General features: G+C 41.2%; 1 protein-coding gene across 5 annotated transcripts in view; it reads left to right on the forward strand.

The window, feature by feature from the left end:
* Positions 1-27,551, forward strand: part of Map7 (microtubule associated protein 7) — a 139,591-nt gene that overhangs the window by 98,514 nt on the left and 13,526 nt on the right. For 3 of the 5 annotated variants that reach the window (XM_070010633.1, XM_070010631.1, XM_070010634.1), the window contains exons 4-13: positions 4,102-4,265; positions 5,906-6,023; positions 9,744-9,854; positions 15,138-15,251; positions 20,581-20,729; positions 22,490-22,599; positions 22,848-23,128; positions 24,566-24,824; positions 26,460-26,610; positions 26,805-26,906. In XM_070010633.1, coding sequence (XP_069866734.1) covers positions 4,102-4,265; positions 5,906-6,023; positions 9,744-9,854; positions 15,138-15,251; positions 20,581-20,729; positions 22,490-22,599; positions 22,848-23,128; positions 24,566-24,824; positions 26,460-26,610; positions 26,805-26,906 — 1,559 coding nt within the window. The remainder of the gene's footprint in view (positions 1-4,101; positions 4,266-5,905; positions 6,024-9,743; positions 9,855-15,137; positions 15,252-20,580; positions 20,730-22,489; positions 22,600-22,847; positions 23,129-24,565; positions 24,825-26,459; positions 26,611-26,804; positions 26,907-27,551) is intronic. The other 2 variants (XM_070010632.1, XM_070010635.1) reach the window with 2 other exon arrangements.

Below are 27,551 nucleotides of genomic sequence, written 5' to 3' on the forward strand. Positions count from 1 at the left end.
CCAGTTCTGCTGAAATTGGTACTTGATGAAGACATATACGAAAGCTTCCAACACTGGTAAATAGAAAACTCCAGGATCCAAATGGCCCTTGTGGGAGGAACATGACATTAGCAAATACCATAGCACTGTATCATAAGTCAGGCTTGCTGCTGGAAAGGATAGGTGCTTGTTGCCCAATGGGTTAGGTAAAGAGAATATCAGATAGATCAAAAGACCAAAGAGCCATTCTTCCCTCCCCCACCAAATTGTCTTTGCCTTTAAGGGTGAAAATGAAGAGATCTGCAAAGTAAAGGAACTTTTGAACAAATAGTAATACATCTAAGAGTGACATTGGGAGCTAGGGACCTCTACCTTCTCCCTCACCCTGGGGAAGGACTCCAGACTCGGCCTTTTAGCAGAATGGCTCATTGTTCACCTCCAGAATGAGACAGCCAAGTCTGAAGTCTAGCTCATCCACTTGCGAGATGTCAAGGCAAGTTGCTTCACTTCTGTGTCTCAGACTCCTCATAATAAGTTTAATGGCAGTGTCTGCCCTGCAGCATGGCTGTAGAAGTAAAGCCTGTAAATCACCCAGTGTCAGCAATACAATATAAAGTAAGAGCCAGGGTGATGACGATAAAGATGAGGGTGGCCAGTCATGTGACTGGAACTGGAGAGGTCTGACAATGGAGTGGCAGGCAGAAGGTGTGTGTGTGTGTGTGTGTGTGTGTGTGTGTGTGTGTGTGTGTGTGTGTGTGTGTGTGTGTGTGTGTGTGTGTGTGTGTGTGTGTGTGTGTGTGTGTGTGTGTGTGTGTGTGTGTGTGTGTGTGTGTGTGTGTGTGTGTGTGTGTGTGTGTGTGTGTGTGTGTGTGTGTGTGTGTGTGTGTGTGTGTTTCCTGGGTGGGGCTCAGAGAGACAGCCAGATGAGGAGAAAGGCAAATTCTCTGAGAAGTGTAGGGGATTAGGGTTGAGGTAGCCACCAAATGAGTCCAAGGGTGGCCATTGGTCTGTCTAGGAAAGCTGCATTTCTTGAGCAGGAGGTAAACACAAGTAAGAATTCCAGGGAATCTTTGATCTGATTTGCTTCTTTATCTCAAAAGTCATTCCACACAAAGGAGGCTCTTGGTCTTCCCGGCCCAAAGGAGGGAAGTCTTTGGTTTTCCCAGTGTATCAGCTGCTGGCTCAGCTCCATCCTTTCTGTACAGGGGAGCAGGCAAAGTCGGGGGGGGCTCCTCCCCTAAGGAGACAGAGCCCTGGCTATCCTGCAGTGCCACCCTTGTCAGACAGTTTTGCATTGTATAATCCAATGAAAGAACCATCACCACAAGCTGACAAGGCTTTGGATTATCACCCGTGTCCAATGTAAGTCACCTTGCTTGAAAATCACTCAGCTCTAGATTATTTTGTGTATGGTGCTAGAATCGAACCCAGGGCCCGATGTGCACAAGACAAGTGCTGTACTGCTGAGCTATATCCCTAGCCTCCTTCAATAAGCATTCCAGTTCATTTATTCACACTTGTATTAGCCATCTACCAAAGTAGACATGAACTCAGAGCAGTTGCCATCTGCAGAGTAGACCCAGTGCCTCAGGTCATGCTGCTCAGAGGAGGTGCATTTGATAATGACTTATAGGACAAAAGTTCACCAGGGGGCTGGGAAAGTGGCTCAGCAGTAGAGTGCTTGCCTCACATGTATGAAGCCCTGGGTTCAATTCCTCAGCACCACATAAACAGAAAGGTTGGAAGTGGCACTGTGGCTCAAGTGGTAGAGTGCTAGCCTTGAGCTGAAGAGCTGAGGGACAGCGCCCAAGCCCAGAGTCAAAGCCCCACAACCAACAACAACAACCAAGTTCAACAGATGAGAAGAGGTGTTTTGGACATAGGTAGCAAGTATAATATTCAGGATCACAAGGCCTATGTGAGGAGTTGAACAGGGAACATGGGGGAAGTAAGTCTCCAGGTCTGTTGTATGAGGAAGCTATGTCTGAGAACAGTAAGTGGGATGGATTTGAAAAGGCTGGGCATCAGAAGCAGGAAGAAAAAATGAACCCTTAAAGTAATAGCAACAACGTCAGAGAGGCTCCTACGGGGTCTGAGAGATCCCGAAAAGACCTACCACTTGGATATGTTAAGTCAGTTAGAGCATGTATGAGGAGAAAGGAAGGAAGACCTGACATATCCAACTGCACACAGTTTACTCTCCTGGAGCTAGTATCAGAAGACCAAAGACAGAGGGTTCCCTGATAACCTCACACACAGCAAGTCGGGATCTGTGAGAGTTCTCAGTGAGTATTCAGGTAGAAATGGGAGACAGGCACAAGTGTACATGGGCGCAATATTGTGTCCTCTCTGGCAGTATAAGCTTTGTAGTCAGAGCTGAGGTAAAATCCCAACTACTTCATTTAGACTTTGGTCGTGGGGATATTATTTAACTTTTTTGGATCTTTTATTTCTTATTTGAATTTCAAGTCCGTTTTGTCTGATATTAATATTTTTAGTTCTGACCTTTTTGTTTTCATTTGCCTATGGCTGTTTGCTTCATGTGTGTGTGTGCACGTGTGTGCACGCGAGCTTGTGCACATACACGTATGTATGTGCACGTGTTGCTGAGGATCAACCCCAGGGTCCTTACATGCTAAGCAAATACTCTATCATTGAACAGGTTTCTGTTTTTGTTTTATTGTTGCTATTGTTTTTCAGGTTTTTGTTTTTTGTAAACAGCATAGGTAGGTGTTTTGGGTTTTGCCCAGTCAAAATATGTATGGTATTTTTGTATTATTTTAGGTTTGGTTTTGAGGTGGGATCTTACTATAGGAAAAGCTATATACAGCTCAGGCTGTCTCTTGATCCTCTCGCTTCCACATCCAGGTTGGGCTTATAGACATGCTCCGTCATGCCTGGCTAAATCTGTCTTAATAAACTTGAGTTTTTTCCTTCCAATTTATTTTAACTTCCTAGCCCCCTTTTTCCTCCTTTTAAGGGAACAGGCAGTATTGGTAGTGTGGAAATAGAGGCTAGTCTGGTGCAAATAAATACTGTTCTTTCCACAGTTCTCCTTACTAATCTTGAAATTGTACTGTGCTTATACATTCTATTAGCGATTACCACTTCATTCTTTTTTCTTGTATCAGTATTTCCTATATGAATTCTCTTAAGATAAGTCCTGTAAAATATTGTACTTCTCTGTGTTTTCATTTTTCCCTTCCTAGAAATAATGACCTAAATTGAATAATAGTTTATTTGTTTTAAGAATTATCATTAGCACTTAGTTAGTGTATTTCATGTAACCTGAAAAGTGGCATTTATTTGAATATAAATAATATCATTATGTGTTGAGGTAAAGCATAAAGGTTAAATTTTCTTTCTTTTTTGTCATTCTTCCCCACCCCCTCCTTTCTCCTTCTCCTCCTCTTTTCCTTCTCCCCGTCTCTTCCTTCTTCCTTCCCTCTCTCCCTCCTTCCTTATACCCCTCTCTCCTTTACAGTGTTTGGAATCTGTCCCAGGACCTTAGATATACTTCAGAGCACTCTACCTCTGAGTTATATCTCTAGCTTTAGCTGGCTTTGAACTACAATTCTCAGATCTTAGCCTCCTGAGTAGCTAAGATTATAGATGTGTGCCACCAGAACCCAGCTTTCCTTGGCTTTTGATAAGGTTTGGTACTGTGTGCTCCTCTTGGCCCTCACAGGCTAAGTTGAATGGGTTAGGCCATGAGGCACTTGGCAAGTCGTTCATCCACTATTTTCCCCTACTTCTTTCAAAGAGCCAGTGCTGTGTTGAAAGAAGTGTAGTCAGCACTGCAGTATATTGTACTTTTTACAGATAGACAGATGGTATCATTGATTATGAGGACACATCCTAACAATATTAGATTTGAGAGCAGAACATGTATGCCAAACCAGAAAATCCTATGAGTTCCCAAAGGGGAGGATTCAATGCATCTTCTTCCACCTCATTATTAGCATATGAAATTATCCTAAAAATTAATAGCACTCTATTGCTTTCCTCCTGGGCTTGGTCAGTACAAAACCTTAAAATTCATATTTACTATATACGACCCAGCCCTGACTATTCAAGTTTTAAACTCCAGTGTATTGCATTCTTTTCTACCTTCCCATAAAGCCGCACGAGAAATCCTCTGGCTAGAGAAGGAGGAGCGGGCCAGGCAGTACTATGAAAAACACCTGGAGGAGCGGAAGAGGAGGCTGGAGGAACAGAGGCTGAAGGAGGAGCGGCGGAGGGCGGCGGTAGAGGAAAAGCGAAGGCAGAGGCTAGAAGAGGACAAGGTAAGAAGGAAGCTCCTCTGTTCCCCATCATGGAGCACTTCTACGGGATGTTGTGATGGATTCCAGGAGGCCATGGTCTCAGCTACCCCCAGATACTAGGGAAGCTGGATGTGAGGTGGGTGGAGGATGGGCTGCCCAGTACTGCCGCAGAGCTTCACATACACGTTTCTCTGCTCTAAACCTATAACTGATTAGTGTTCAGTTCACCTGTGCTGAGCATTAAGCCCCCTAAGGCCAACTATAGGTCCTTCCATTCATAAACATTTTCACAAATATGCCTTATTTAACACTTCCTCAGAAAGTAGTAAGCATTTTCTTTTTACAGTTCTCCTTATCTTGAAGTTCTATTGTACTGTTCTTGTACACTCTATTAGTGATTAACACTTCATTCTCATTTTTCTAGGCCAATAAATAAAACAAATTAGTATTAGTACTTCCTCAAGAAGTGTTAAATACTTCCTTAAGGTAGCCAGGCACTGGTGGCTCACACCTGTAATCCTAGCTACTCAATAGGATGAGAGCTGAAGATCGAGGTTTGAAGCCATCTGGAACAGGAAAGTCTGTGTGACTGTTATCTCCAATTACCACCAGAAGTGGAGCTGTGGCTCAGAGTAGTAGAGCACTAGCCTTGAACAGAAAAGCTCAAGGACAACCCCCAGGCCCTGAGTTCAAGCCCTACCACCAACAAAAGAACAAAAACTTCCTTAAGGAAGTATCAATTTTTGCATATGGAAATTTAGACCAAAGTCATACAAAGACATATAAATCTTTAAAGCAGGGATCAAGAACTACATATCCTCAAATCGTGAATTCCATTTTTAAAGCTCAGTACCACAAGGAGCTGCAGATATAGTTCAGTGGTGGACTCCTTGCCTAGTATGCATAAATTCAATCCTTGATACATCAAGAAAAGTAAAAATGAGCTAAATGTGGTATACACATTCCTTTCATACTACCATTTGGGAGATGGAAGCAGGAAGATCATTAGTCCTGCCTGGGCTACCTCATGAGACTCTGTCTCAAAAATAAAGAAATAAATAGAATTAAATTAGGTGTAGCGCATGCACTGAGCATCAGATTCAGCAAAGACCTGCACTACCATGCTTGTCAATGCTGACTAAATCATGGCACCTTGGACTGAGGTCATTTATTTGAATGTCTGGACTACACCAAGGGCTTTATGAGCAGAGAGTTATGGTTTCAGTAACTTTCAAGATGGATATTATTCTTACCTTAAGATAATCATACTAGCGTAGCCGATTGCCAGTGGCTCACACCTATAATCCTAGGAACTCAGGAAGCTGAGATCTGGGGAACAGTTGGAAGCCAGCCCAGGCTGAAAAATCCATGGATTCTTATCTCCAATTAACCACCAAAAAGCCAGAAGTGGAGGTATGGCTCAAGTGGTAGAGCACCAGCCTTGAGCATAAAAGCTAAAGGACAGTATCCAGGCCCTGAGTTCAAGCCCCAGTACTGCTCCTCTTCTTTCCTCACCGCCGCCCCCCCCCCCCGCAAAAAAAAATAAAGCATACCAGTTAGGAAGTAGCAGAACAGTGCTATATAGTAGGGTAGGTTCTGCCTTAAGTTGTAGGAGTTTCAAACAGCAGAATGTAACCACTGACTCCATGGTTCCATTTCAGGAGCGCCATGAAGCTGTGGTACGACGTACAATGGAAAGAAGCCAGAAACCAAAGCAGAAGTATAACCGGTGGTCATGGGGGGGCCCTCTGCATGGGAGCCCCAGTATCCGCAGCGCAGGTAACCATCCAGCACCACTTCCAGATGTCTTTTTTGTAAGGGTACATTTGCTTTTTTATTTTTCCCTCAAATCTGTGGTTGCAAAATGAATATCCTACTGAACTCTTGGAACTCCAGTTAACTGATGTTCCCACTGGAAGAGGGGTAGGGGTAAGATAGGTCCTCTCCATTCCCTTAGCACATTTTGTGTTGCGAAATCCTTAGAGAAACCTATGCAGCATTTCTAGACTAGATTTTAGGAATTCATTTGCATAAGGGTTTCAGGGCTGTGGAATAAGTTAACCAATGTTTATTTTTTTCTCCCTGGGAGAATCATAGTAATATGAATGGGACCAAAATCAATACTATGAGCATGTGTATTCTGTCCCTAAAGACTAATGCTTTTATAAAAATGAGCAGGCAGGCAGCTTAGGCTAAAAGTAGTCATGTGTGAAAGCTTGCTCTTCTTTCTTGGATGGACTTAAAATCATATTGAAATTGGAAATGTTTTACATTTGTAAATTCAATACACCCTGAATTTTACATAGCATGCAGGTTCTTTTCATTTGTGTGAGTCTTAACAATTTATTTTTGTATGTATTTATTTTTAGTATTTACTTTGAAAAAAATCATGTGTTACATTCTGTCCTCAGGTGGTTTTGTTGAGTCATCATTCACCTTTGTCGATTTAGCAGGCTTGGACCACCACTTCACAACTTTGGGTGGTACTAGAAAATATGGTACAAACATTCCTATGATTGCTGACCGCCTGTCCCATAGTTAGCACCTCAGACCACGGGCCAGTTCATCCCTAGCTGAACCATCATACCTTAGCCATAATGCATGATTACTATCTTCCTACTGTATAGACCTAGATCTGGGATTCACACAGTGTTTCCTAAGTCTGATAATGTGACATGGGTGACTTAAAGGTGTTGAAATAATTACCTGTGGCATATTTGCTTCCCCTTTAAATGATAACTTTTAATAAAACCTTCAAAAAGTATCTTTTAGGCCAAACTCCCTGTGGCTCATACCTGTGATCCTAGCTTCTCAGGAGACTGAGATCTGGAGGATTGCAATTCAAAGCCAGTCCAGGCAAAAGAATTTGTGAGACTTCATCTCCAAAATAAGCAGCAAACTATATAAATATATATACAGTCTAGCTTGTTTTTCTGCTAATTCTGAAACATAACTAAATGGTTTGGTTTGGTTTTGTTGGGTCCCAGACCAGGACTCTGTATGTGACTCTTGCTTTTGCTCCTTGGCTAGCATTGTACCACTTGAGCCATGCTTCCAACCCCCAAAATTAAGTATTTTTAATTACTTGTTGAAGACAGGCTTTATACAGGCAGCTTTCCTCCAACTAAAACTTAACATCTAAAAAGCAACATTACACAATAAAAAAAAATGAAAAAAAAATAAAAAGCAACATTAGAAAAATGTAAGAATGAAAGCCGGGCACCGGTGGCTCACGCCTGTAATCCTAGCTACTCAGGAGGCTGAGATCTGAGGATCGTGGTTCAAAGCCAGCCTGGGCAGGAAAGTCTGTGAGACTCTTATCTCCAGTAAACCACTTGAAAACTGAAAGTGGTGCTGTGACTGAAGCAGTAGAGCGCTCGCCTTGAGTTGAAGAGTGCAGGGACAGCGCCCAAGCCCAGAGTTCAAGCCCCACGACTGACAAAAAAGAAAAATGTGAGAATGAGCCAGGCACTGGTGGCTCACACCTATAATCCTAGCTGCTCAGAAAGCTGAGATCTGAGAATCAAAGTTTGAAGCCAGCCCAGGCAGGAAAGGCTGTGAGACTCTTATCATTAATTAACTATTCAAACACGCACACACACACAGAAAGGGGGGGGAGGGCAAAAAAGAAAAGAAAATGTGAATGGCTTTTGTTGGCCTTCCTTGAGCCCTGTGCGTCACATCTCATCATTGTATTCCTTTCTGTCTAGATCATTTTATTAGGAATCCCCTCTGCCCAAACCCACCAGTTAAGTATAAAAGTCATAGACAGGTGTTTGGTGGTTTGTTTTGTTTTTATTTTTTTAATATTGAGATGTTGAAACTATAATTTTTAAAACTCAGTTGAAGTTAGAAATGTTTAAAAGAGCTATTCTGTGAGGAAGTTCATTCCAGAATGTTTACTGCCAAGGTTAGACCAATGGGAACTAGAATTGAGGGTATCAACGACAAAGAATGTTTGTGTTTTAGTTGTATATAAACAGGCAACAACAGAAAATAAAATGATGCAGGCTAGGTATGGTGGCACATACCTGTAATCCCAGGGATGTGGGGGTAGGAGGGTAACAATTTGAGGAATACCAGGGCAAAAATATGAGACTGTGTCTGAAATCAAAGCATAAGGGTCGGGGCCATGGCTCAAGTGGTAGAGCACTTAAGTAGAAGCCTTCCTGAGTTCAATGCATAAAAGAAAGAAATGTACTCATTACCTTGCTCATGTAACTGTAACCTCTTTGTACAGTATTTTCACAATAAAAAAACAATTTAAAAAGTTATCAAAAAAATAAAACTTCATCTTTAGCCATTGTGGATCAAAATATCTATTTGTCTACTAGACAAGTATATATTGAGGTTTGTAGACCTTTACCATATTTTCTTTAATTTGGAAACAGTTTTTATAGTGAGCATGATAAGAATTTGGTCCCACTGTACCAACAATAAATTAACTAAGATAATTTTTACCTTTTTATCTGCTTTTTCAGATAGGTTCTTGAATAGCACACGCTGGCTTCAAACTAATTATGTAGCACAAATGACCTCAATCTCACTACCTCAGTGTCCCCAGTGCTGGCATTACAGGATGCACCACCACACCTAGCTTTTTTTTTTTTTTTGACATTTTACATGGCTATTTTCCTTCTGACTTCAACTTTAAATATTATTATTTGGCTGCAGAATGAACACTAATAAGAACTCAAAGTTTTCTAATTTATGTCACCATCAGATCTGCTGGGCAAGTTTGTGAACTGTTCTGCCTTTACAGACCTAGAACACTTGTCTTTCTTGTTTTTTTGTTTTTGTTTTTGCAGTACTGTGAGTTGAATCCAGTACCTCACCCATAACAGGCACAAGCGCTCTACTTCTGAGCTTACATCCTTTGTACTCTTACTGTTTTTCTACTTCGAGACAGGGTCTTGCTAAAATGCCCAAACTAGCCTCAAACTTTCGATCCTTCTGCCTCTCCCTCCCAAGGAACTGAGATTACAGTTGTGTACTACCATGTCCTGTCTTCTTATTTTTTAAAACTTCTGTGCTAAGCTGGATAAAATAATTTACGAGCAAAAGTACAGGCAAGCACACAGAACCAAATGTGCTTTCAACTCCAGAATTTTTGGTATATTTTACCCACACTGTTACCATCCACTGTTCTTGCCTGAAGAAGTTGAGAAGGCATTCACCATTCCAAGCTCCTCTCTCTGCTTGTAGTTGGTCTCTGTCATCTCTGGAGCCCTTCCTTGGCCTTCCTTTTCTCTTTGTCCACTTCAATTGTAATAATATTGTTGAATTTCAAGCTGTGGATCTGAATACTTATTTATTCTATAAGAAAAATGAATTTCATTTCTCACCTGTGTTCCCTTTAATGTGTCTCCTTAGAAAACTGCTGTTATGAAAGATCTAGACATAGAACTGTTATCATTCAATCCTAGTCTCCCTCCATTACTGACCCAGGAAATTGCGATACTGCATGCTGTCAATTAGCACTATCTCCCTTTATCGTAGATCCAGACAGGCGGTCAGTTTCCACCATGAATCTTTCGAAACACGTCGATCCGGTCATTAGCAAGCGGCTCTCATCCTCCTCTGCGACTTTGCTAAATTCTCCAGATAGAGGTACAGTCAAAAAGGAAATAAAAAAAAGTTTTGTTATTTTTAATGCTTTTTAAAAAACTTTTCAGATGTTTACAGATGAAAATATGCATCTGAAGTTGCTTTCCCTGCGTTTCTTAAATAGGAAGAAAAAACTTGCGAGTAAAAAAGCAATAAACGTCTGCGCAGCATTTGCCTTGTGACAAGACTGTTCCCCATTTTAGACCATGGCTGAATGTTGTATTTAGCAGTGATGAAGTGGTGCTTCTGTGGACTCTTTAGTAACAGTGTACAGCTCCCGAAACTACCCACTCTCCACAAAATGAACATTGTTGCCTCCAATCATATTGCCTCTGGCTTTTCATCTGTACCTTGGAAATTCCAGGCTCTGATTTTCTCCTGTGTGTGATTGGGTTTTCAGTATCCATTCATTCACTCATGAAGGATTTGACCAACCTTCAAGAATACCATTATCATTTTAGCCTCCTGAAAAGTTTTATAATCACAGTCCCACAATTAACCTCTTTTCTGAGTTTTAAGTTTTATGCATCCTATGGATTTACAATACATGAATGTTGAGGTATTTATAAAGTAAAAGTTTTATTTTACATATACCATAGAAGGAACAATCAAGCTTATAAGATAAGCTACTTGTTTTATGTTAATTAAGGTGAGTGTAAGTAAAACCAAAGAATTATTGTGTAATGAAAAAGCACATACTCTTTCAGAATAACAGATTGTGCTTATTGAAGGGCTTTATCTTAAAAGTAGACAGTTTCTGTGTTTATAATTTTATAAGGAGCATAATGTGTGCATGTTCTGTGTGTATGTCTTTATAAATTTGGTATTGTATAAAAGTTATCATGGTGTCATTGTAATGTATGTATGTAATATATGTAATTATATGAGTGTTGGTGTTATTTGATACTTTCTCATAAAGTAGTAAATGTTTGAACGATTTCCTATTCTTCCTTTTTAGCCAAAACTGTTCCTTTTAAAATTTAGCTTGTATTAATCATTGATATGAGATAGCAAGTCAAATTAGAAACTTTTCTGTATTCTTTTTATATTCTTAGAATTGGGTGCTGATGGCTCACACATGTTATCCCAGAAAATTAGGAAGCTGAGATCTGAGGATCATAATTCAAAGCCAGCCCAGGCAGGAAAGTCTCTGAGATTCTTATCTCCAGTTAACCACCAGAAAACTGGAAGTAGAGCTGTGGATCAAGTGGTAGAGTGCTAGCCTTGAGTGAAAAAGGTCAGGGAGAGTACCCTGGTCCAGAGTTCAAGTCCTGGCCAAAGGAAAAAAAAGTATTCTTAAATTTTGTTTCAAGCTGGGTGCTGGTATTTTATGCCTGTAATTCTAGTAACTCAGGAGGCTGAGATTTGAGGATCGCAGTTCAAAGCCAGCCTGGTCAAGAAAGGCTATAAGACTCTTATCTCCAATTAAGCACCAGAAAACTGGAAGTGGAGCTCTGACTCAAAGTAGTAGTGTGCTAATAACCTTGAGCAAAAGAGCTCAGGGACAATGCCAGACCCTGAGTTCAAGCCTCACAACTGACAAAAAAAAAAAAAAAAAAAACTCACAAAACCTTTTATTTTCTAACTTATTCCTTTGATATAAATGTTATATTTTCTATGGGGTTTGTCACAGTATTTTAATTTTATGCTTTTGTGATCTGAAGCAACCACAGGATTTTATAAATCTTTTTTTGGTATGTGTGTTATATTGTAACTGTGTACTGGGATCTCACACTCTTGCCTAGCTTTTTTGTTCAAGTCTGGCACTTGACTACTTGAGCCACACCTCTACTTCCAGCTTTTTGTTGGTTCATTGGAGATAAGAGTCTCACGGAGGCCAGGCTACTCTGGAGGCTGAGATCTGAGGATCGCAGTTCAAAGCCAGCCTGGGCAGAAAAGTCTGTGAGGTTCTTATCTCCAATTAACCATAAGAAAACTAGAAGTGGCACTGTGGCTCAAGTGGTAGAGTACTTGCCTGAGGGACAGTGCCCAGAGTTCATGCCCCATGACCGACAAAAAAAAAAAGGTCTCATGGACTTTTCTACCCAACTAAATTTGAACCATGATCCTCAGATCTCAACCTCCTGAGTAACTAGGATTACAGGCATGAGTCACCATTATCCAGCAGATTCTTTTAAACTTTTAAATTGAAATTAAACCTTGCTTACCATAGCCTCTTACAGTTCCATTGCTGAAATTAGGATGAGAGTAAGGAGATAGGTAATAAATTGACAATGTCCTGTCCCTGCCCCCGTAGATTGACCATGCTTAATTGTCTATGTATGGTATGTTGGGGACACTGCATGATAACATCTAAGTGGCTATCTTGAGGTTATGTGATCTTAAAACTAAGAAAGATCCGTTGGATGGAGCATCTATTCCAGCTAAAGTAACAGGGACCCTCTGAGTATTCAGAAGAGGAATCAAAACTAAGCTCAACTGCTCCTCAGCACTTGGTTGCTATGCTGCACCTGAAGTTCTGCACCTTAGTCTGACTCTGGAAGAATGCACTGACCATTAGAGAAGTCAGAAGCAGAGGTAGCTTAGCTAGTTAGTGGATATCTGATAAACAATCTGGGCCATGATGAATTACACCTGGAAGCTGAATATCCAGCTAGACTGATAGAACAAGAAAGAGGACACATGAGAAGCGCTGTTTCGTTGCCCTTTTCCAAAAAATATGTGAGTGTTCCTGTTCTTCCAGGAACATCACACTGGAAGGGGCTCCCATCAGGCACATTCTGTGGAAAGATTTTTGTTGGTTTAGTTGGTTATTTTATTCATAGATTTTTTTTAAATTATCTTTCAGTAGTTGTACAGAGGTGTTTGGATTCAACATGTCAGTTTATGAGTACAATTGCATCCTCATCAATGTTACCCGGCTTGTTTGTCTTTTTGTAACTTAGACAAAACCCTCAAGGTGTAGTGAGAGGCTTCAGGCCTTTGGTAACAGTAGAAATTCTTCTGAATTTGAATTTCTGCAATTTAGAAATATAATTATTTCTGCTGATTTTTTATAAAAGCTAATTGTGCCTTATTGTTTCATTAGAAAGCATTTGTTTTTACTAAGCTCTTGAGTTCAAAACCTTTGTAGAGAAAAGGGTATGTGCACTAGATTGAGTTTTCTCAGTCCTGTGACAGAGGTCTTACATTTTAACTGATAGTAAATTGAGGCTGGGAAGCCATCAAGGCTGATGGGCAGCAATAGTGCGTCTGAACAGCTCTGCAGTTATCAAATGCTAACATTCTGCTGTAGAACTTGGCAAATGGCCACCTCCCGAGATCTCATGTGCTGGTCTGAGCCTTTCAGAGCTGGTGGAAGCCAGTTGTAGGTCTGTGCCTATGCCCTTCTGGTGTTTAATATTTTGATGATTTCACTTGAATAGAGTGTTACATGACCTGATAAAATTACCTGATCACTTGCTACAACTATGATTGCCTTTGGAAGTTTTTATATTAAAAATATATAACTTTTAAAAATTTTATGTCTCAAACTTGAGATCTTCTTGCCTCAGCTCCCAAGTGCTCGAATTTATAGGCATGTGCCACCAAGCCCAGCTATATCATTATGTTTTGTTGTTGTTGATTATGGGGCTTGAACTCAGGGCCTGAGTACTGTCCCTGAGCCACTTTGTATTCAAGGCTAGTGCTATACCACTTGAGCCACAGTGCCATTGCTGGTTTTTTGAGTGACTAATTGGAGATGAGAGTCTCACAGAGACTTTTCTCTATATTATTATCTTTAAGCTACCTACTTAATCAGGTTTTTCCCAACACAGGACAATAGGGAGGTTGTTTTTAAGAGTCTTCATTTTAAAGTGAAGCTCTCTTTACTTAATTTACATATTTCCCCTAAAATCTCTGATATCAGAAGACAGTGATAGACCTTGAGCTAAATTCTCTATTTAACCTGTGTAATGCCTTATAATCTTATTTGAATTAGTTGCCAACTTAAAACCTATGGAAAATTTCATATACTGCTTAGGTTTCCTTCTTCTAACAAAACAAATAAGGATCTGGCAACATTTGCCTAATTTCTACTTGGCACTCATTACATGAAACTGAATAGTGATTTTATTCTTCTGTAAGAATGTGGTAATGAAGATACTTGTTTCCTTAGTCAGGGTTACTTATGTATGTTTACCTTCATGGCCTGAGGTCTTTGATTGGTCTCTTCTGACCTGGGTGGTCTGTCTTTCATGGAAATTGTAACCATCTCATTTTAAAGTGATTAGATGGAACCAATTCCACATAGTCCCACTGTAATTAATACCTCCTGCTTAAGCTTTATAACGCTTCGAGTCAAGACCCTCTAGGTTAAAAAAAAATGAGCTAACTCTCTACTAACCTGTACTAAAAAGTCTTCTAATGAAAGATAGAGCATTTGTTATGAATGTCGCAAAGTGGAGACATGTTTCTCTTAGCAATATTTCATTCATAGTCCTATGGTTTGCCTTATGTGCAAGTTAAAATGAGTTTGTAATTATCTTTATTTGAAACAGAATTCTGTGGTTGGTGTTTAAGGACTTAGAAATAAAGTAATTGAAATTCTTACTGGAGAAAAGAAAAAAACTAATCTTTTTGACGCTCTGTCATCTCTGTGGTCCTAAGCCACAATCATCCTACAGAAAAGGAAGCATCCGTCTTTCTTTCCTGTCTCACCTATTGAGCAGTTCTGTGGAAGATTTCCATTTCCTAATCACATTTGTCAATGGATTTCATTCTGTAAATTTAGGTTGTTGCTATATTCTGTTGTTGCTTACACTCCTACTGCCCTAATAGTATATAATCATACCTGCCATGTTACTTTCTACTGGCTTTACATATTTTAGTAGTTTTCACAAGAGATCTCTTTTATTATGTCTTAATGCCAGTTAATATTTAGTTTAACCAAGGAGACTTAGAAAGCCCTTTTGGCTGCCATATATGCCATGAATCCATTACCTATCCTAATGCCCATCCAGTAGGTACTCCTTCAGGTTTTCCATACATGACAAGTCTGTAGATGAAATGACAGTTCTGCTTCAAGACCTGTTGACTATGAAAGAAAAGCGATTGGCAAAATCTGTGACTAAAAACTTGACATCTTAAGAAAAGGCAATGTCTGAGGGTAGCTGCTTCCCCTGGGCAGGGATCCTGTTCCCCTTACTCTCAGCCAGCTGCTCTCCTTGGAAAGGCTGATCTCTCTCCAAGGCCCAGCGTATGGAGGCAATAGCTAGGATGTCCTGCGCTCTCTGGACCCTGGAAAGAACACTCCTAACATATTGCTTATGTGGTGACATTTAGCTCGCCGCCTGCAGCTCAGCCCCTGGGAGAGCAGCGTTGTTAACAGACTCCTGACGCCTACACATTCATACCTGGCCAGAAGTAAAAGCACAGCTGCCTTGTCTGGAGATGCAGGTAAAGCCATCCAGGTGCCACTTTCCTGGTGAGGGAAAGTTCTCCTTCTGAAGCCTATCTGTGCTGCCCATGTTCATCAGACTTTCCTGATGTGTGTTCCCTCTGTTCGGGTAGAAATGTCTGTTGGTGTGGGTTTCATGTCCCTGGCATTGTTTGCTCTTTACATCCGCTATGCATCTTATCTGGACACCAGATGCCAGGCAGATAGATGAAGCCCCTCCCTGTGATCAGATGGTTTCAGGTGCCACTATCTGTTCATGAACTTACCAGAAAAAAAAAGTATTCCTTTACCTACTTTTCTTTCTACTCCTATATCTCAGATAATCAAGATATGATTTAATACATATATGTGAGCTAAGAGAATAAGATCAACACAAGCATAGAATTTCTTAACGTGGCTGGGGTTAACAGCCCCAGCCTTTCATGTGCAACTTAGGAGTTGTGGAAAAACTAATTAAACTAAAGGCCTTACTTATTTGCTGTAATCATTGAAAATATGTAGGCTGGGGCTAGGAAGGTAGCTCAGTGGTAGAGCGCTTGCCTTGCATGCCTGAGGCCCTGGGTTCAAGTCCTCAGCACCACAAGAAAAAAGAAAAAAGCCGGAAGTGGCGCTGTGGCTCAAGTGGTAGAGTGCTAGCTTTGAGCTGAAGAGCTGAGGGACAGCGCCCAGGCCCAGAGTTCAGGCCCCATGACCGGACCCAAAACAAAACAAAACAAAAAAAATATGTAGGCTGGATGTGGTGGCATATTACATGCCCTGGAATCCCAACTATTGGGGAGCCAGAAGTCAGAGGATCTTGGTCTAAGGCTAGTCTAGGCAAAAACACAAGAGTCTATCAAAAAAAACCCCAAAACCCCAAAAAACTGAAAATGGAAGGCCTTGGGGGTAACAATACTCAAGTAATAGAAAGTTTGCTTACCAATCACAAAACTCTACCACCAAAAAATTTTTAAGAAAAATAGAGACCCTACCTAGTCCTGCCTATTATATTATTACTAAAACCTCTTAAAAATGCAAAACATGCCTGCATGACTGAATTAGTTTAATGAAAAGTTAGTGTAGCATTTATATCTAGTTGGTAAAGTGAGCTGATACAGATTTTGTTTTGTTTTTTAATAACATAACTCTCCTGGTAAAGTGACTTATTTTCCCAAATCTCTTTGGCAGAGTCAGAGTTGCATAGCCTCTTTAAAGAGTTCCCTTTAAAAAAGGCTTTGCCTCTGCAAGTCTCTTCATGTTGACTAGCCTGCTTAAAGAGTAATCCTTGGTGGTTTATAAAGTGTCTTTCATTTCTCGTGCCCAGTGAGCCAGCGAGCATCCACTGTACTTCTTAGAGACCTCTGTGAGTCAGTGGGGACGACAAGTATGGCTACTCTCACCATCTTCTGGAAAACAGATGAAAGGGCAGTAAGTGACTCAGCAGAGCCTCTTAGAAAGTTAGTGAACTGGGTCTTAATCATGGTCCTCCCGACCTCTTGGCATTAACACTCAGCTGAGATTTTTTTTTTTTCCGGAGGAAAAAGCATCGCATTTCAAAAGAATTTATTATTTATGCCTATGGATTTCATACTTAGATGCAAGGCACCAAAGATTTTCATCATTGTTGAAGAACCTTGCAGACTGCCATTTCATAGGCTTTCCACAGTTGTCAGTTACCATGTGTCTATAAAGTTCCACATTGGATGTTGTGTTGTGCTGAAATATGACCTCAGAGCTAAAACACTGTTTCTTTGCTATTTCTGTCATCACTAACTTTGTCAATTCTTTCATTCTTCTCTAGTTTCCCAACGCCATTTCCTCATTTCCCCATTTCCCACCCATTTTACTTGTCTATCTCCCCCCGCCTTCTTGGTGCTTGTGCTTAGTCAAGGTGCTTCTTATTTGCAATTTGGTTCTTCTTTTCTTTGCAATTTTTCCATTCTCCTTTTCACAAATGGTACATTTCTGTGATTTATTTCAGTGCTAAACAGGACAGAGCCTTTACTTGATTGAGTTGCCTTTAGTGTTAATCCGTTCCCAAGGTCATTGTTACCTGTTGCATTAACATTGCTTCTATTTAATAAAACAAAACTTGTGGTTTTCCATAATTTCAGTTTAGGATTGTATATGTAAAATGTATCTCCCAGTTGTCTTTTCAAGGACACTTTTTCTGTCACTTGGATTTTTTTTATGTACTCTCTTTGATCGTTCTTTTCTTTCAGTTTTCTTTTTGTCTCTTGACTTCATCTGATTCCAAATTACCATTGGCAAAGTGAGGGCCCGTATCCCTAGCCGTGGTCACTGTAACAGATTAAGGCCACTGCCCTAAGGCCTATACTCTTCAGCGGTTACAGCTCCCATGAGCCAACGGTAAAGTCCCTGAGAATTAGAAATCCCAGCCCCATACCTCTCACATCCATTGCTGTGGGTTACTTTTTCATGCCCACTTTTTTCAGTACGTATTTTTCAAAGTACATCTGATTCTTAGAGCTAGGGAGTAAGTAACTTAGTACATGTAAAATACTAAGTATAGTAATGGTAGTCTCTTAGTACATATTTGTGATCTATTGGGCAGTTTTTCTGTTCCATATGCTATGCTCTGACCACTTAAACTTGAGCTCATTCTTGGATGAGATAAATTAATATACACTGACAATAAAAAATAGTAGAATATTTTCCCAAAGACATTTGTATGGGATAATGTTTATGCAAAATTAAACTACTTAGGTTATAAAGGATACTTTGGATAAAAAGATAAGTATATTTATTGCCCTCACTTGTTTCTTCAGAAGGGAAAGATTATGCAAATAATTCATTTGAAGACCTCTGGTTTTGCGATAGCCGCTGCTCAGGACTATAATGAATTCTATGGAATTCATAGTGTTTTTTTAGCAAGTAGGTATTCCTTGAACAATTAAATTTAAGTGTTTTTGTATAGAGTACAGTAGGTAGTTTAGAATATCTTGAACTTGTATTTCTGTCTCCTCAACACTACAGTGATGAATAAACCGAAAGGCATCATGAAATTATGTCACGTATCTCATGGTCTCAGCAAATGTTCCACAGACACATCATAAAATTGCTATTTTCTATTGAGTGCCATAGTGCATATGTATAATCTCAAAACATGGAAGGATGGGGCAAGAGGACTCTGATGTCAGACCATCCAGGGCTATATAGCAAGATTCTGTGTCAAAAAGTCCAGAGGAAATAAAAGGAAATGGCAAACAGAAGGGAGGTGAAAATGATTACCAAGGAGGAAAGAAAGAAAAAAAAAAAGGGAAGAAGAAAAAAACATTTTATCATAATTCCAGGCTTCATTACTTTTTCATTGTCAGCTCTCAGACAGAACTATTTTCTAGGCTTTCTTGATCCTTTAGCAAGGTTAATGGCTTCTGGCTGAGCCTGGGGCATTGTATGTCTCCCTACCTGCTCATGAATCTGCAGAAACATCTTAACAGGACATTATTTCTAGAATGCATTTGTTTGACACAGAAGAGTTTTGCACGAATATGCTCTTCCCTTGTCTGGGAAATCCAAGTGCCTTGTTTTGGCACTTAAAGGTCATTTTCAGATAGTTTCTCCCATGATCAGAAGAAGCATAATACAAAAGATTCTTCTTCTTTAGACAATACAAGCCATTCTTCCCATTAAGGTCAGAAGAAAAGCTTTATATCAGCTCACAAGTAAAGCACACATGTTCTTTTTAGCAAGAATGAGAAAAAAAACTGTACTTTTCATTTATCCTAAAAAAATATATATATACTGCCTTAACCATTCAAGGGATAACCAGAAGACACTAAGAAGTATTTGGAAACATTTAATAAAGATTCAATCTAGAGCTGGGTTGTAACTCTGGTAGGGTACTTGCCTACTATGAAAGAAGCTCCAAGTTCCGTCCCCAGCACAGCAAAAATTAAACAACAGTCTGATCCATTCTTTGTTGATTAAACAAATATAACAAGTATTATTTTCTAAATGTCTCTCAGGTTATTCTCAAAGAATTTTGAGGTTTTAATACAGTTTAAAATATTTTGCCAATTCTGGGATTTGAACTCAGGGCTTCATGCTTGTTCAGCTTGCTTGTTCAATTGGCTCTCTGCACTTGAGCCAAGTCTCCAGCCCCATTTTTGTTTTATTTTGTTTCATTCAATAGTTATTTTGGAGATATAATCTTACAAACTTTTTTTGCCTAGTTAACTTGGAACCACAATCTTCCAAATCTCAATATTCTGAGTAGCTAGGATTCAAGTATGAGCCACCAGTGCCTGGCTGAGTTTTTAATTTATTAATAAAATTATATTTACCTGACATATTATGTCTCTTTAAAGGGTTGCTACAATGGGTACGGTGTGGTAAAAATCATTTCATAACCTGGTCTGAATATATAGTCTTATCCTCAGTAGTCATGTTGACTCATCTCTTCTCTTACTGGAAAAGATTTCTATATAGGGTCTGAAAATGGACGTTGGAGCCTTACCACCCTCACTTTTTGAAGTATTACATGAATAGTCTTGAATTCATTGTTACTTAGAATGATTGATGTGATTAATGGTCAGGAACTATGTAGCTTTTCCAAAAAAAATTCAGTTGTGAGTAAAACTGTGAAAGCTATTAATTATTCAACCTGATGGGTTTTTTGTTTTGTTTTTAGCAATTCTAACATTGTTTCTGTTCTTTTCACCATTTTATAAAATGCCATCCCATCTCCCTATACGTTCTACTGCTGCTTCTTATTATCGAATGCCTTAGCTCTTGGAAAACTGATACATTGGTTGTGCCTCTAAATAGATAAAACATTTATAGGATTCTTTTCTGGAAACTATTGCTTATCCACATAGCAAGTCTTAAATCTAGTAAGACTCGATCATTTTTAAACCTCACTTGCTTTCCTTGTGCCTTACTTGCTGTTGAACTTGGCTCTTGGAAGAGTTGTGGTACATTGCCTGCATGCTCCCTGTCTTTCTACTTTTTTTAGTCTGTCTTAAAACCAAGAAAAATTTTGGGTTTTTTTTTTTCCTCATATAAAAATCATCGCTCTTCTCTGGCGTTTTAGCAGAACCATCAGTTTTCAGGAGTAAGCTGCCCACTGGCTCCTATAGTTTTTTCATTGTTTTTTTTTTAATTACTTCTGTAATATAAAGCAGTGCATCCTAATTTTTGACACATCCTAAATTCACAGGATGTGAGGAGAGTTTATTTTGATGGTTCTGGACACCTTTAGATAATAACATCTTTTCCCTACTTTTCTCTCTATCTCTGCTTTGCTCCTTCTCCTGAACCTGCTTCTGGCTTTCTTCACCTACTCCTCTGGCATTCTGTGTGTAAAACCAATCACCTGCATCCTAGTTATCCCCATTTGTCCTCGTTCAGCATCTTCCAGCCCCATCATCATGCCCTACAAAGCTGCACACTCTAGAAACCCAGCGGAACGACCGAAACTCCTTGTAACTCCACCTGAGGGATCTGCGCGCAGGAAGACCATCCACAGCACTGTGGTGAGTAGCAGGACAGCCACCAGTCTCTGTTCCATTTGTTTCTATGCACAGACAGTAACACAAAGTCTGCTGTGGGCATTAGACAGGATGGCCATGACACACCCACTCAGCTGTTACCTGTGGATGGTGGTCGTGGAGGTCAAGATCCTACATTCTTGGCATCTCCAACAAAGCATTGGTGAATATTCACACACAAAAGTGGCAAAGCAAGGAGTTTAAAAGGAGTGAAAGTAAACCCTTAAAGGGAAGAGCAGGCTCTAGCTAGATGGCTCAAGAGCCAAATTAGAGTAAACTTTCCAGCTCTCCATGCAGAACATGAGAGTTAAAAACTCAAAATAGAGTGGATCCCTTTTGTCTTTATTCTTTCTCAGCTGGATGAATACATGTGGTCAGGTCTAGCAACCTACAACTTTGAAGCAATGGTTTTGGGTAGCCAGGATGTATGTTGCTTAGTGTTCCAAGATACTCTGGACCTACCAAAAACATAGGAACAATAGGTGAGCTTCAAGGCTTTGTTTTCTCAGATAAGCTTCTCATCTGCCTTCTATCTTGTGCAGAGAGTTGCCAGATTTTTACTCTTTCAAAGGAGAGGTTAGTTTTAGATAGCTAGACTCTTTTTGATCTCCCAGACATTGTGATTTAGCATTTAAATGGAGGAAAGTGTAACTGCTTTGTTACTTATTGTTTTCACCTTGACTCTGGCCCTTGTATATTTATTAAAAATAATATAACTTCCCTGTCTCCTCTATCTCTCTTGCCACAATACCCATCACAAATCTGGCTGGTTGGCTGGCTAGGTGGTCCTGTCCCCCCACTTCCTCTCCACTTGAAGGGTTTGTGCTTTGGCTACAGATATGAACTTGAAAATGAAAACTGTTCTTTGCTTTTCTTCAGTGAAGTGGCCTGAACTGGCCTGTTGGAAATGCTAGACAAATAAGTGCAATTCCAGCGTACTTTCATTTTTGCAAGTAAGAAACCAAATAGCCTTTGCAGGGGAAATGGCCTGGACGCCTGCCCTGACTCTTTCTCCCAGCCATATCAGAGACCGCAATATCTAGTGTTCCTCACTAGAAATCAGAATAAGAGATTTCTGTCTTGCTAACTAATCTTTGTACAGCCTAGATCTTAAGATATGTTGGAAATGGAATTTTGAAAACACTAGTTGTTTGCTAAGAAACCAACTCTTGAAAGGGCATCAGACCCTACTGTAAACTGAAGCTTTACAAGTGAGGATATAATGTGTGCTTATTATTACTGGCAAGATAGCTAAGCTACATGAGGTAATTTGTATGTCTCTAGAAGCCTCTTTGCACCTTTGTCCTGAAATATGAAGTTGGTCTGGCTGAAGGATACAGACCTTGTTCTGTGGTCTTTAAAAGACTCATCAATCCACCAGATCTTGTTTCTCTCTGTATATTTACACCCAGGAGCCACATCTCTGGCTAAATTCCTGGTTGGCCATCAGGAGAGGGGTGATGCTTTAGTCTGTCCTCACATTTCAGTTTCATACCTGGTAAAGAACTGTGAAGAAACCTAAAATTCTTCACCTTCAACCTGACTTTCCTTGGAAAGCAAGAGGAAGTTACATGAGGAAAGACCAGTTTCTCTATCATTATAAGGGGTAAAGAGAGAGCAGTGTTGTCTGAAACAGCAGGCATGTAAAAATCTGTTACCTGGTTTATGTCTCTACTGTTGAATATTCTAATTGTGGTTGTGTCATGCACAGAGAAATCTTAACTGCTGAGTTTCTGTAAATTTAGGGCCACAAAAGAGAGAGAGAGAACGTGCCCTTCCACCTGACCTCTGGCACCCGAAGAACTCTTTCCCCATCTAATCCCAAAGGGAGGCCAACAGCGCCCTCACGCCTCTGGTAAGGAGATACGCATGCTCACTGGGCTACAGCACAGCTTGTCATCAAAGCCGTTGACTCAGGAAGAAAAGCCTTATTTAATGCAAAGAAAAAGAAAACATTGGGATGGGTTCCTACAGGGGATCCATTTGCTAACTAAAAGTGTTCCTAGTTGATTGTCTGCACTGCTTTTCTAGAAATCAGTATCTGAGGGCCCAAGAAATCCATTCTCACACACCCAGTCTCCCTGTCATTCCTTTGCTGCCCAGGCTGCCATCCAAGTCCTTGCCTCACTTGCCTGGTACACCCCGACCTGTGTCCTCCTTGCCTCCTGGCTCAGTGAAAGCTGCTGCTCAGGCCCGGCCCCCATCCCCTGGAAACATCCGCCCTGTCAAGAGAGAAGCCAGAGCAGAACCTGAGAAGAAAGACCCAGAGAAGGAGCCACAGAAAGTTGCCAATGAGCCCTCACTAAAGGGCAGGACACCTTTGGTGAAGGTAGAGGAGGCCCCCATTGAAGAGGGGACACCTGTGGAAGCAGAAGCTGGCCCTGGTAAGAGTGGACCGATGTACGCTGGGACATTGGCTGATGCGCTCTCTGCTTTTCTTTCCCTCATATGCTGCTTTAGTTAGCTTTGCTTTAAAAAAAAAAAATAGAGAACTTGGAGATTTGACTGAGGCTTATTTTATATAAAATGAGAGAGCTACTTGATACAGGTGGCTCATGCCTATAATCCTAGCTACTCAGGAGGCTGAGATCTGAGGACCAAAGTTTGAAGCCAGCCTAGCAGGAAATTCCCTAAGACTCTTATCTCCAGTTAACCAGTAGAAAGCTGGACGTGGAGGTGTGGCTCAAGTAGTAGAACACCAACCTTGAGAGAAAAGTGAGAACTCAAGCTCCTGAGTCAAGGCCATAGTACCAGCACAGAAAGAGAAAGAAGGGAAGGAGGAAAGGAAGGATAAATAAAGGAAAGAAGGAAGAAAGGGAGGGAGGGAGGAAGGGAGGGAGGGAGAGAGGGAAAAAGGAAAGGGAAGAGAAAAAGAGATAAAGGAAGAAGAAAGAAAAGAAAGACAAGAGAACTATATATCCAAAATTTAACACCTGTTGTTGTAAGAGACACAGTTCTGAGTCATTTGATTGGTTGGGTCCAGTGTTCACAAAATGTGGTGTTCATAGCACATTGCAACCAAATCCTTTGAGACCTTAGTTACCTGTTTTGTGACAGCCCAACATGAAGCAGCTTGTAAAACATATAAAATATTGACTGTGTCACACCAATTCTTAGATTGGGATTGGGAGCTGTCTAACCAGATGATTGTGGCTTAGTGTCATGGAAAAGCTTGCTTGCTCTAGTAACCTATAGTCACTAAAGCACAAGAATTTTTTTTTTCAGTCCTGGGGCTTGAACTTAGGGCCTGGGTACCACGCCTTAGCTTTATCACTCAAGGCTGATGTTTTACTGTGTAAGGCACAGCTCCACTTCTGGCTTTGGGTAGTTAATTGGAGATAGGAGTCTCATGGACACTCCAGCCAGACTGTTGTCAAATTACGATCTTCAGATCTCAGCCTCCGGAGTAAGTATTATTACGGGCATGAGCCACCGACGTCCAGCAGTTTTTAAGACATGTGGATGATCTCATCTTCATTTTGCTCAGGGTATAACTTCTCACAGAATCTTACACATTTGACAGACATTATTAACTGATTTCAGCCATTATGAAACCCAGGCTTAATGACAGTGTGAGCTTTGTTGGATGTCTCACTTGTCAGTTTTGTTGTTGTTGTTCTTGTTGTTCTTTGGGGGTTTTTTGGTTATCTGTTGCTTGGTTACAGATAGAATACAATAAAACCGTGAGAACACATAGTGATACACATCCTCTTTTCTTTCAAAAATCATGGATTCCAGGCCTGGGACGTGAGGAATGATAGATTTTTGTTTTATTCTTTGGTTTTGTGTCCAATTGGTTTTCTCCTTATACCTGCTTGTAGTGGCTGCATCCATGGCCCCAGCTCCAGCCCCAGAGCCAGCCCCAACTCCGGTGCCAGCTCCAATCCCTGCTCCAGCTGCAGCCCCAGCCGCAGCCCCAGCACCATCATCCACCGTGACTGCCACTGCCGCTCCTAAAACCTCCGCAGGCACCACGGACCCAGAAGAGGCCACGAGACTGCTGGCAGAGAAGAGGCGGCTGGCCCGAGAGCAGAGAGACAAGGAGGAAAGGGAGAAGAGGGAGAAGGAAGAACTGGAAAGGTAAAGAACTGGCAGTGACCTGTCAGAGGCACCACGGGGATGTGTTAGACGCAGTCTTCCGTGTGTGAGGGAGGAGGTGGTTGGTGGTGACACAGGCAGATACTTCAGAATGATCTGGTGTTCCACTGACCCAGAAACATGATCTTTTAAGAGTTTTCTTATTAGCAATACAATATGGATGGAGAAGGGTTTGAAGAGGAAAAGTAGATCCTTTATCTTAGTAGTTTTCAGGAATGATGCACATTTTGGCTGGTTCTTTCTAACCTATGAAAGCTGGAAGTTGCACACAAACTTAAAAATCTATTCATAGTTGTAAAATTATAATCACAAATAGAGGCACACTTGTGTGATTTTCCCAATATATCTCTAATCTCCAGTCTTCCTCACTGACTTTGTCATTATCGTTTTAAAGCCGTGTAAAAAAAAAAAAAGCTCTTTTTTTGTTTGTTTAGCCGAATGCCAATGGCTCATGCCTGTAATCCTAGCTACTCAGGGGCTGAGAGCTGAGGATCACAGTTCAAAGCTGGCCCAGGCAAGCAAGTCGGTGAGACTTTTATCTCCAGTTAATCACCAGAAAACCAAAAGTGTCACTATGGTTCAAAGGGATAAGAGTGCTAACCTTGTGCAAAAAAACCTCAAGGACAGTGCCCAGGCCCACTCCTCTGGGGGTGGCTATGTGAGCTTCAGTGATCAAGTTCGCCTGCCAGATGATATGACAGGGACAGTTTGCTTAGTTGGTTACTTTCTGGGGTTAATAAGACTAATGTCAATATAACTGCTCTGGAAACAATCAAGACTGCCTTGTGGGGAAGGAGCCTGGGCCTGTTCTGGGCCACTCTCTTGGATGTGCCCTGTCCATGGTCCCATCAGGGAGCGTCCATGGCCGATCCTTTTCCTATTATGGGACAGAACATTAGGATTCGTGCTTGTTGTTGTTGTTTGTTTTGTTTGTTTCTGCTTGTTTTTTAGATAAGACCTCAAACTAACTTTGTCCCCATTTGGCCCAGAACTGAACTCTTCCTGTCTCTGCCTCCTGAGTAACTGAGACTACATGCATATACCACTCCACCTGCCGATGGCCTTTTTATTATTTATTGATAAGGATTTCCTTTTTTGATGCAGAGGCATCAAAATGTCACATCAGCTGGACTCTGGTGGCTCAACACCTGTAGTAAGAAATGACATAATTTCAGTTATATGCGCCTGAGTCTTAATTCATGGCAGGTGAAGTGCATCTATACTCCTAGCTACTCAGGAGGCTGAGATAGCAGGATATTGATTTGGAGCCAGGCCAGGCAGACTTTTATCTTGAATTAACCAGCAAAAAGCTGAAAGCATAGATACATCCCAGGTGGTAGAGACCTGCCTACCAGGCCCAGCCTTTATAGATAGTTCAATTGCATATCCTTTGGGAAAGCATGTGTTCCAAAAAAAAATTAGTGTTTACCACCTAGCTTCTGTTTAGCATGGGTGCCAATGAGGTTGGAAAAGGAGGAGGAAGAATTCACATCTTGTGAATTCACGTCTTATTCCTCAGCTCTGGACAGAGGATGTGGGGAGACTTCTTCCAGACCTCTGCACAACCTATCCACACACTCAGGCCTAGATTTTCCTTCCTTGTCTCTGTCTTCCCAGACAAAAGAAAGAGGAACTGGCCCAAAGGGTGGCAGAAGAGAGAAGTCGCCGCGAGGAGGAGTCCCGCAGGCTGGAGGCTGAGCAGGCGAGGGAGCGGGAAGAGCAGGCGAGAAGGCAGGCAGAGGAGGAGCGAGAGCGCGTCCAGAAACAGGTGCGGGCAGAGGACCCCCCCCCCCCCCAATGTCTTGAAGGACAGGGATGATGTTACACTTAGAAGCACCCTGTGTGCACCCTGGTTTCCTTGTGTCCTTGGCTGGCGGTCTTCCCTCACTTCCAAGTGTCCCCAGAGAGGTGGAACCAGCCCATGGATAAGAAACAGACCCAGATATGACTTCTTGGTTGCAGAAAGAAGAAGAAGCTCGCCTGCGAGAAGAAGCAGAGAGAGTGCGGCAGGAACGAGAGAAGCATTTCCAGAAAGAAGAGCAGGAACGCCTGGAGAGAAAGAAGGTAGCTGTCTTCTGCAGGCACTTCGGGACTACCATTGTGTGTGTGTGTGTGTGTGTGTGTGTGTGTGTGTGTGTGTGTGTGTGTGTGTGTGTGTGTGTGTGTGTGTGTGTGTGTGTGTGTGTGTGTGTGTGTGTGTGTGTGTGTGTGTGTGTGTGTGTGTGTGTGTGTGTGTGTGTGTGTGTGTGTGTGTGTGTGTAGCTGTCTTCTGCAGAAACACTTTGGGACTACCATAGTATGTGGTGTGTGTGTGTGTGTGTCCATCCTAAGGCTTGAACTGAGGGTCTGGGTACCATCTCTGAGCTGCTTTTGCTCAAGATTAGTGAGCTACAGCTTCAATTCTAGCTTTTTGGTAGTTAATTGAAGATAACAATCTCATGGACTTTCCTGCTGGGCTGGGTTTCAAACTATGATCCTCAGATCTCAGCCTTCTGAGCAGCAAGGATTATAGGCACCTATCATGGGACTAACATCTTGCTGGCATGAACAGTTTTGTTCTGTTTGGGGTTTTTGTTTGTTTTATTTCGATTTTTTGGGTGGTACCAGGTTTTGAACTCAAGGCTTTGCACTTGCTAGATGGGGAACTCTACCAGTTAAGTCATTCAGAGCAATTATTTTTCAGATAGGAATTGACATTTTTGCCTAGTC

Source organism: Dipodomys merriami, unplaced genomic scaffold (assembly GCF_024711535.1).
Source record: "Dipodomys merriami isolate MVZ:Mamm:240054 unplaced genomic scaffold, mDipMer1.0.p SCAF_8, whole genome shotgun sequence".
In the NCBI taxonomy this organism is placed as follows: Eukaryota; Metazoa; Chordata; class Mammalia; order Rodentia; family Heteromyidae; genus Dipodomys; species Dipodomys merriami.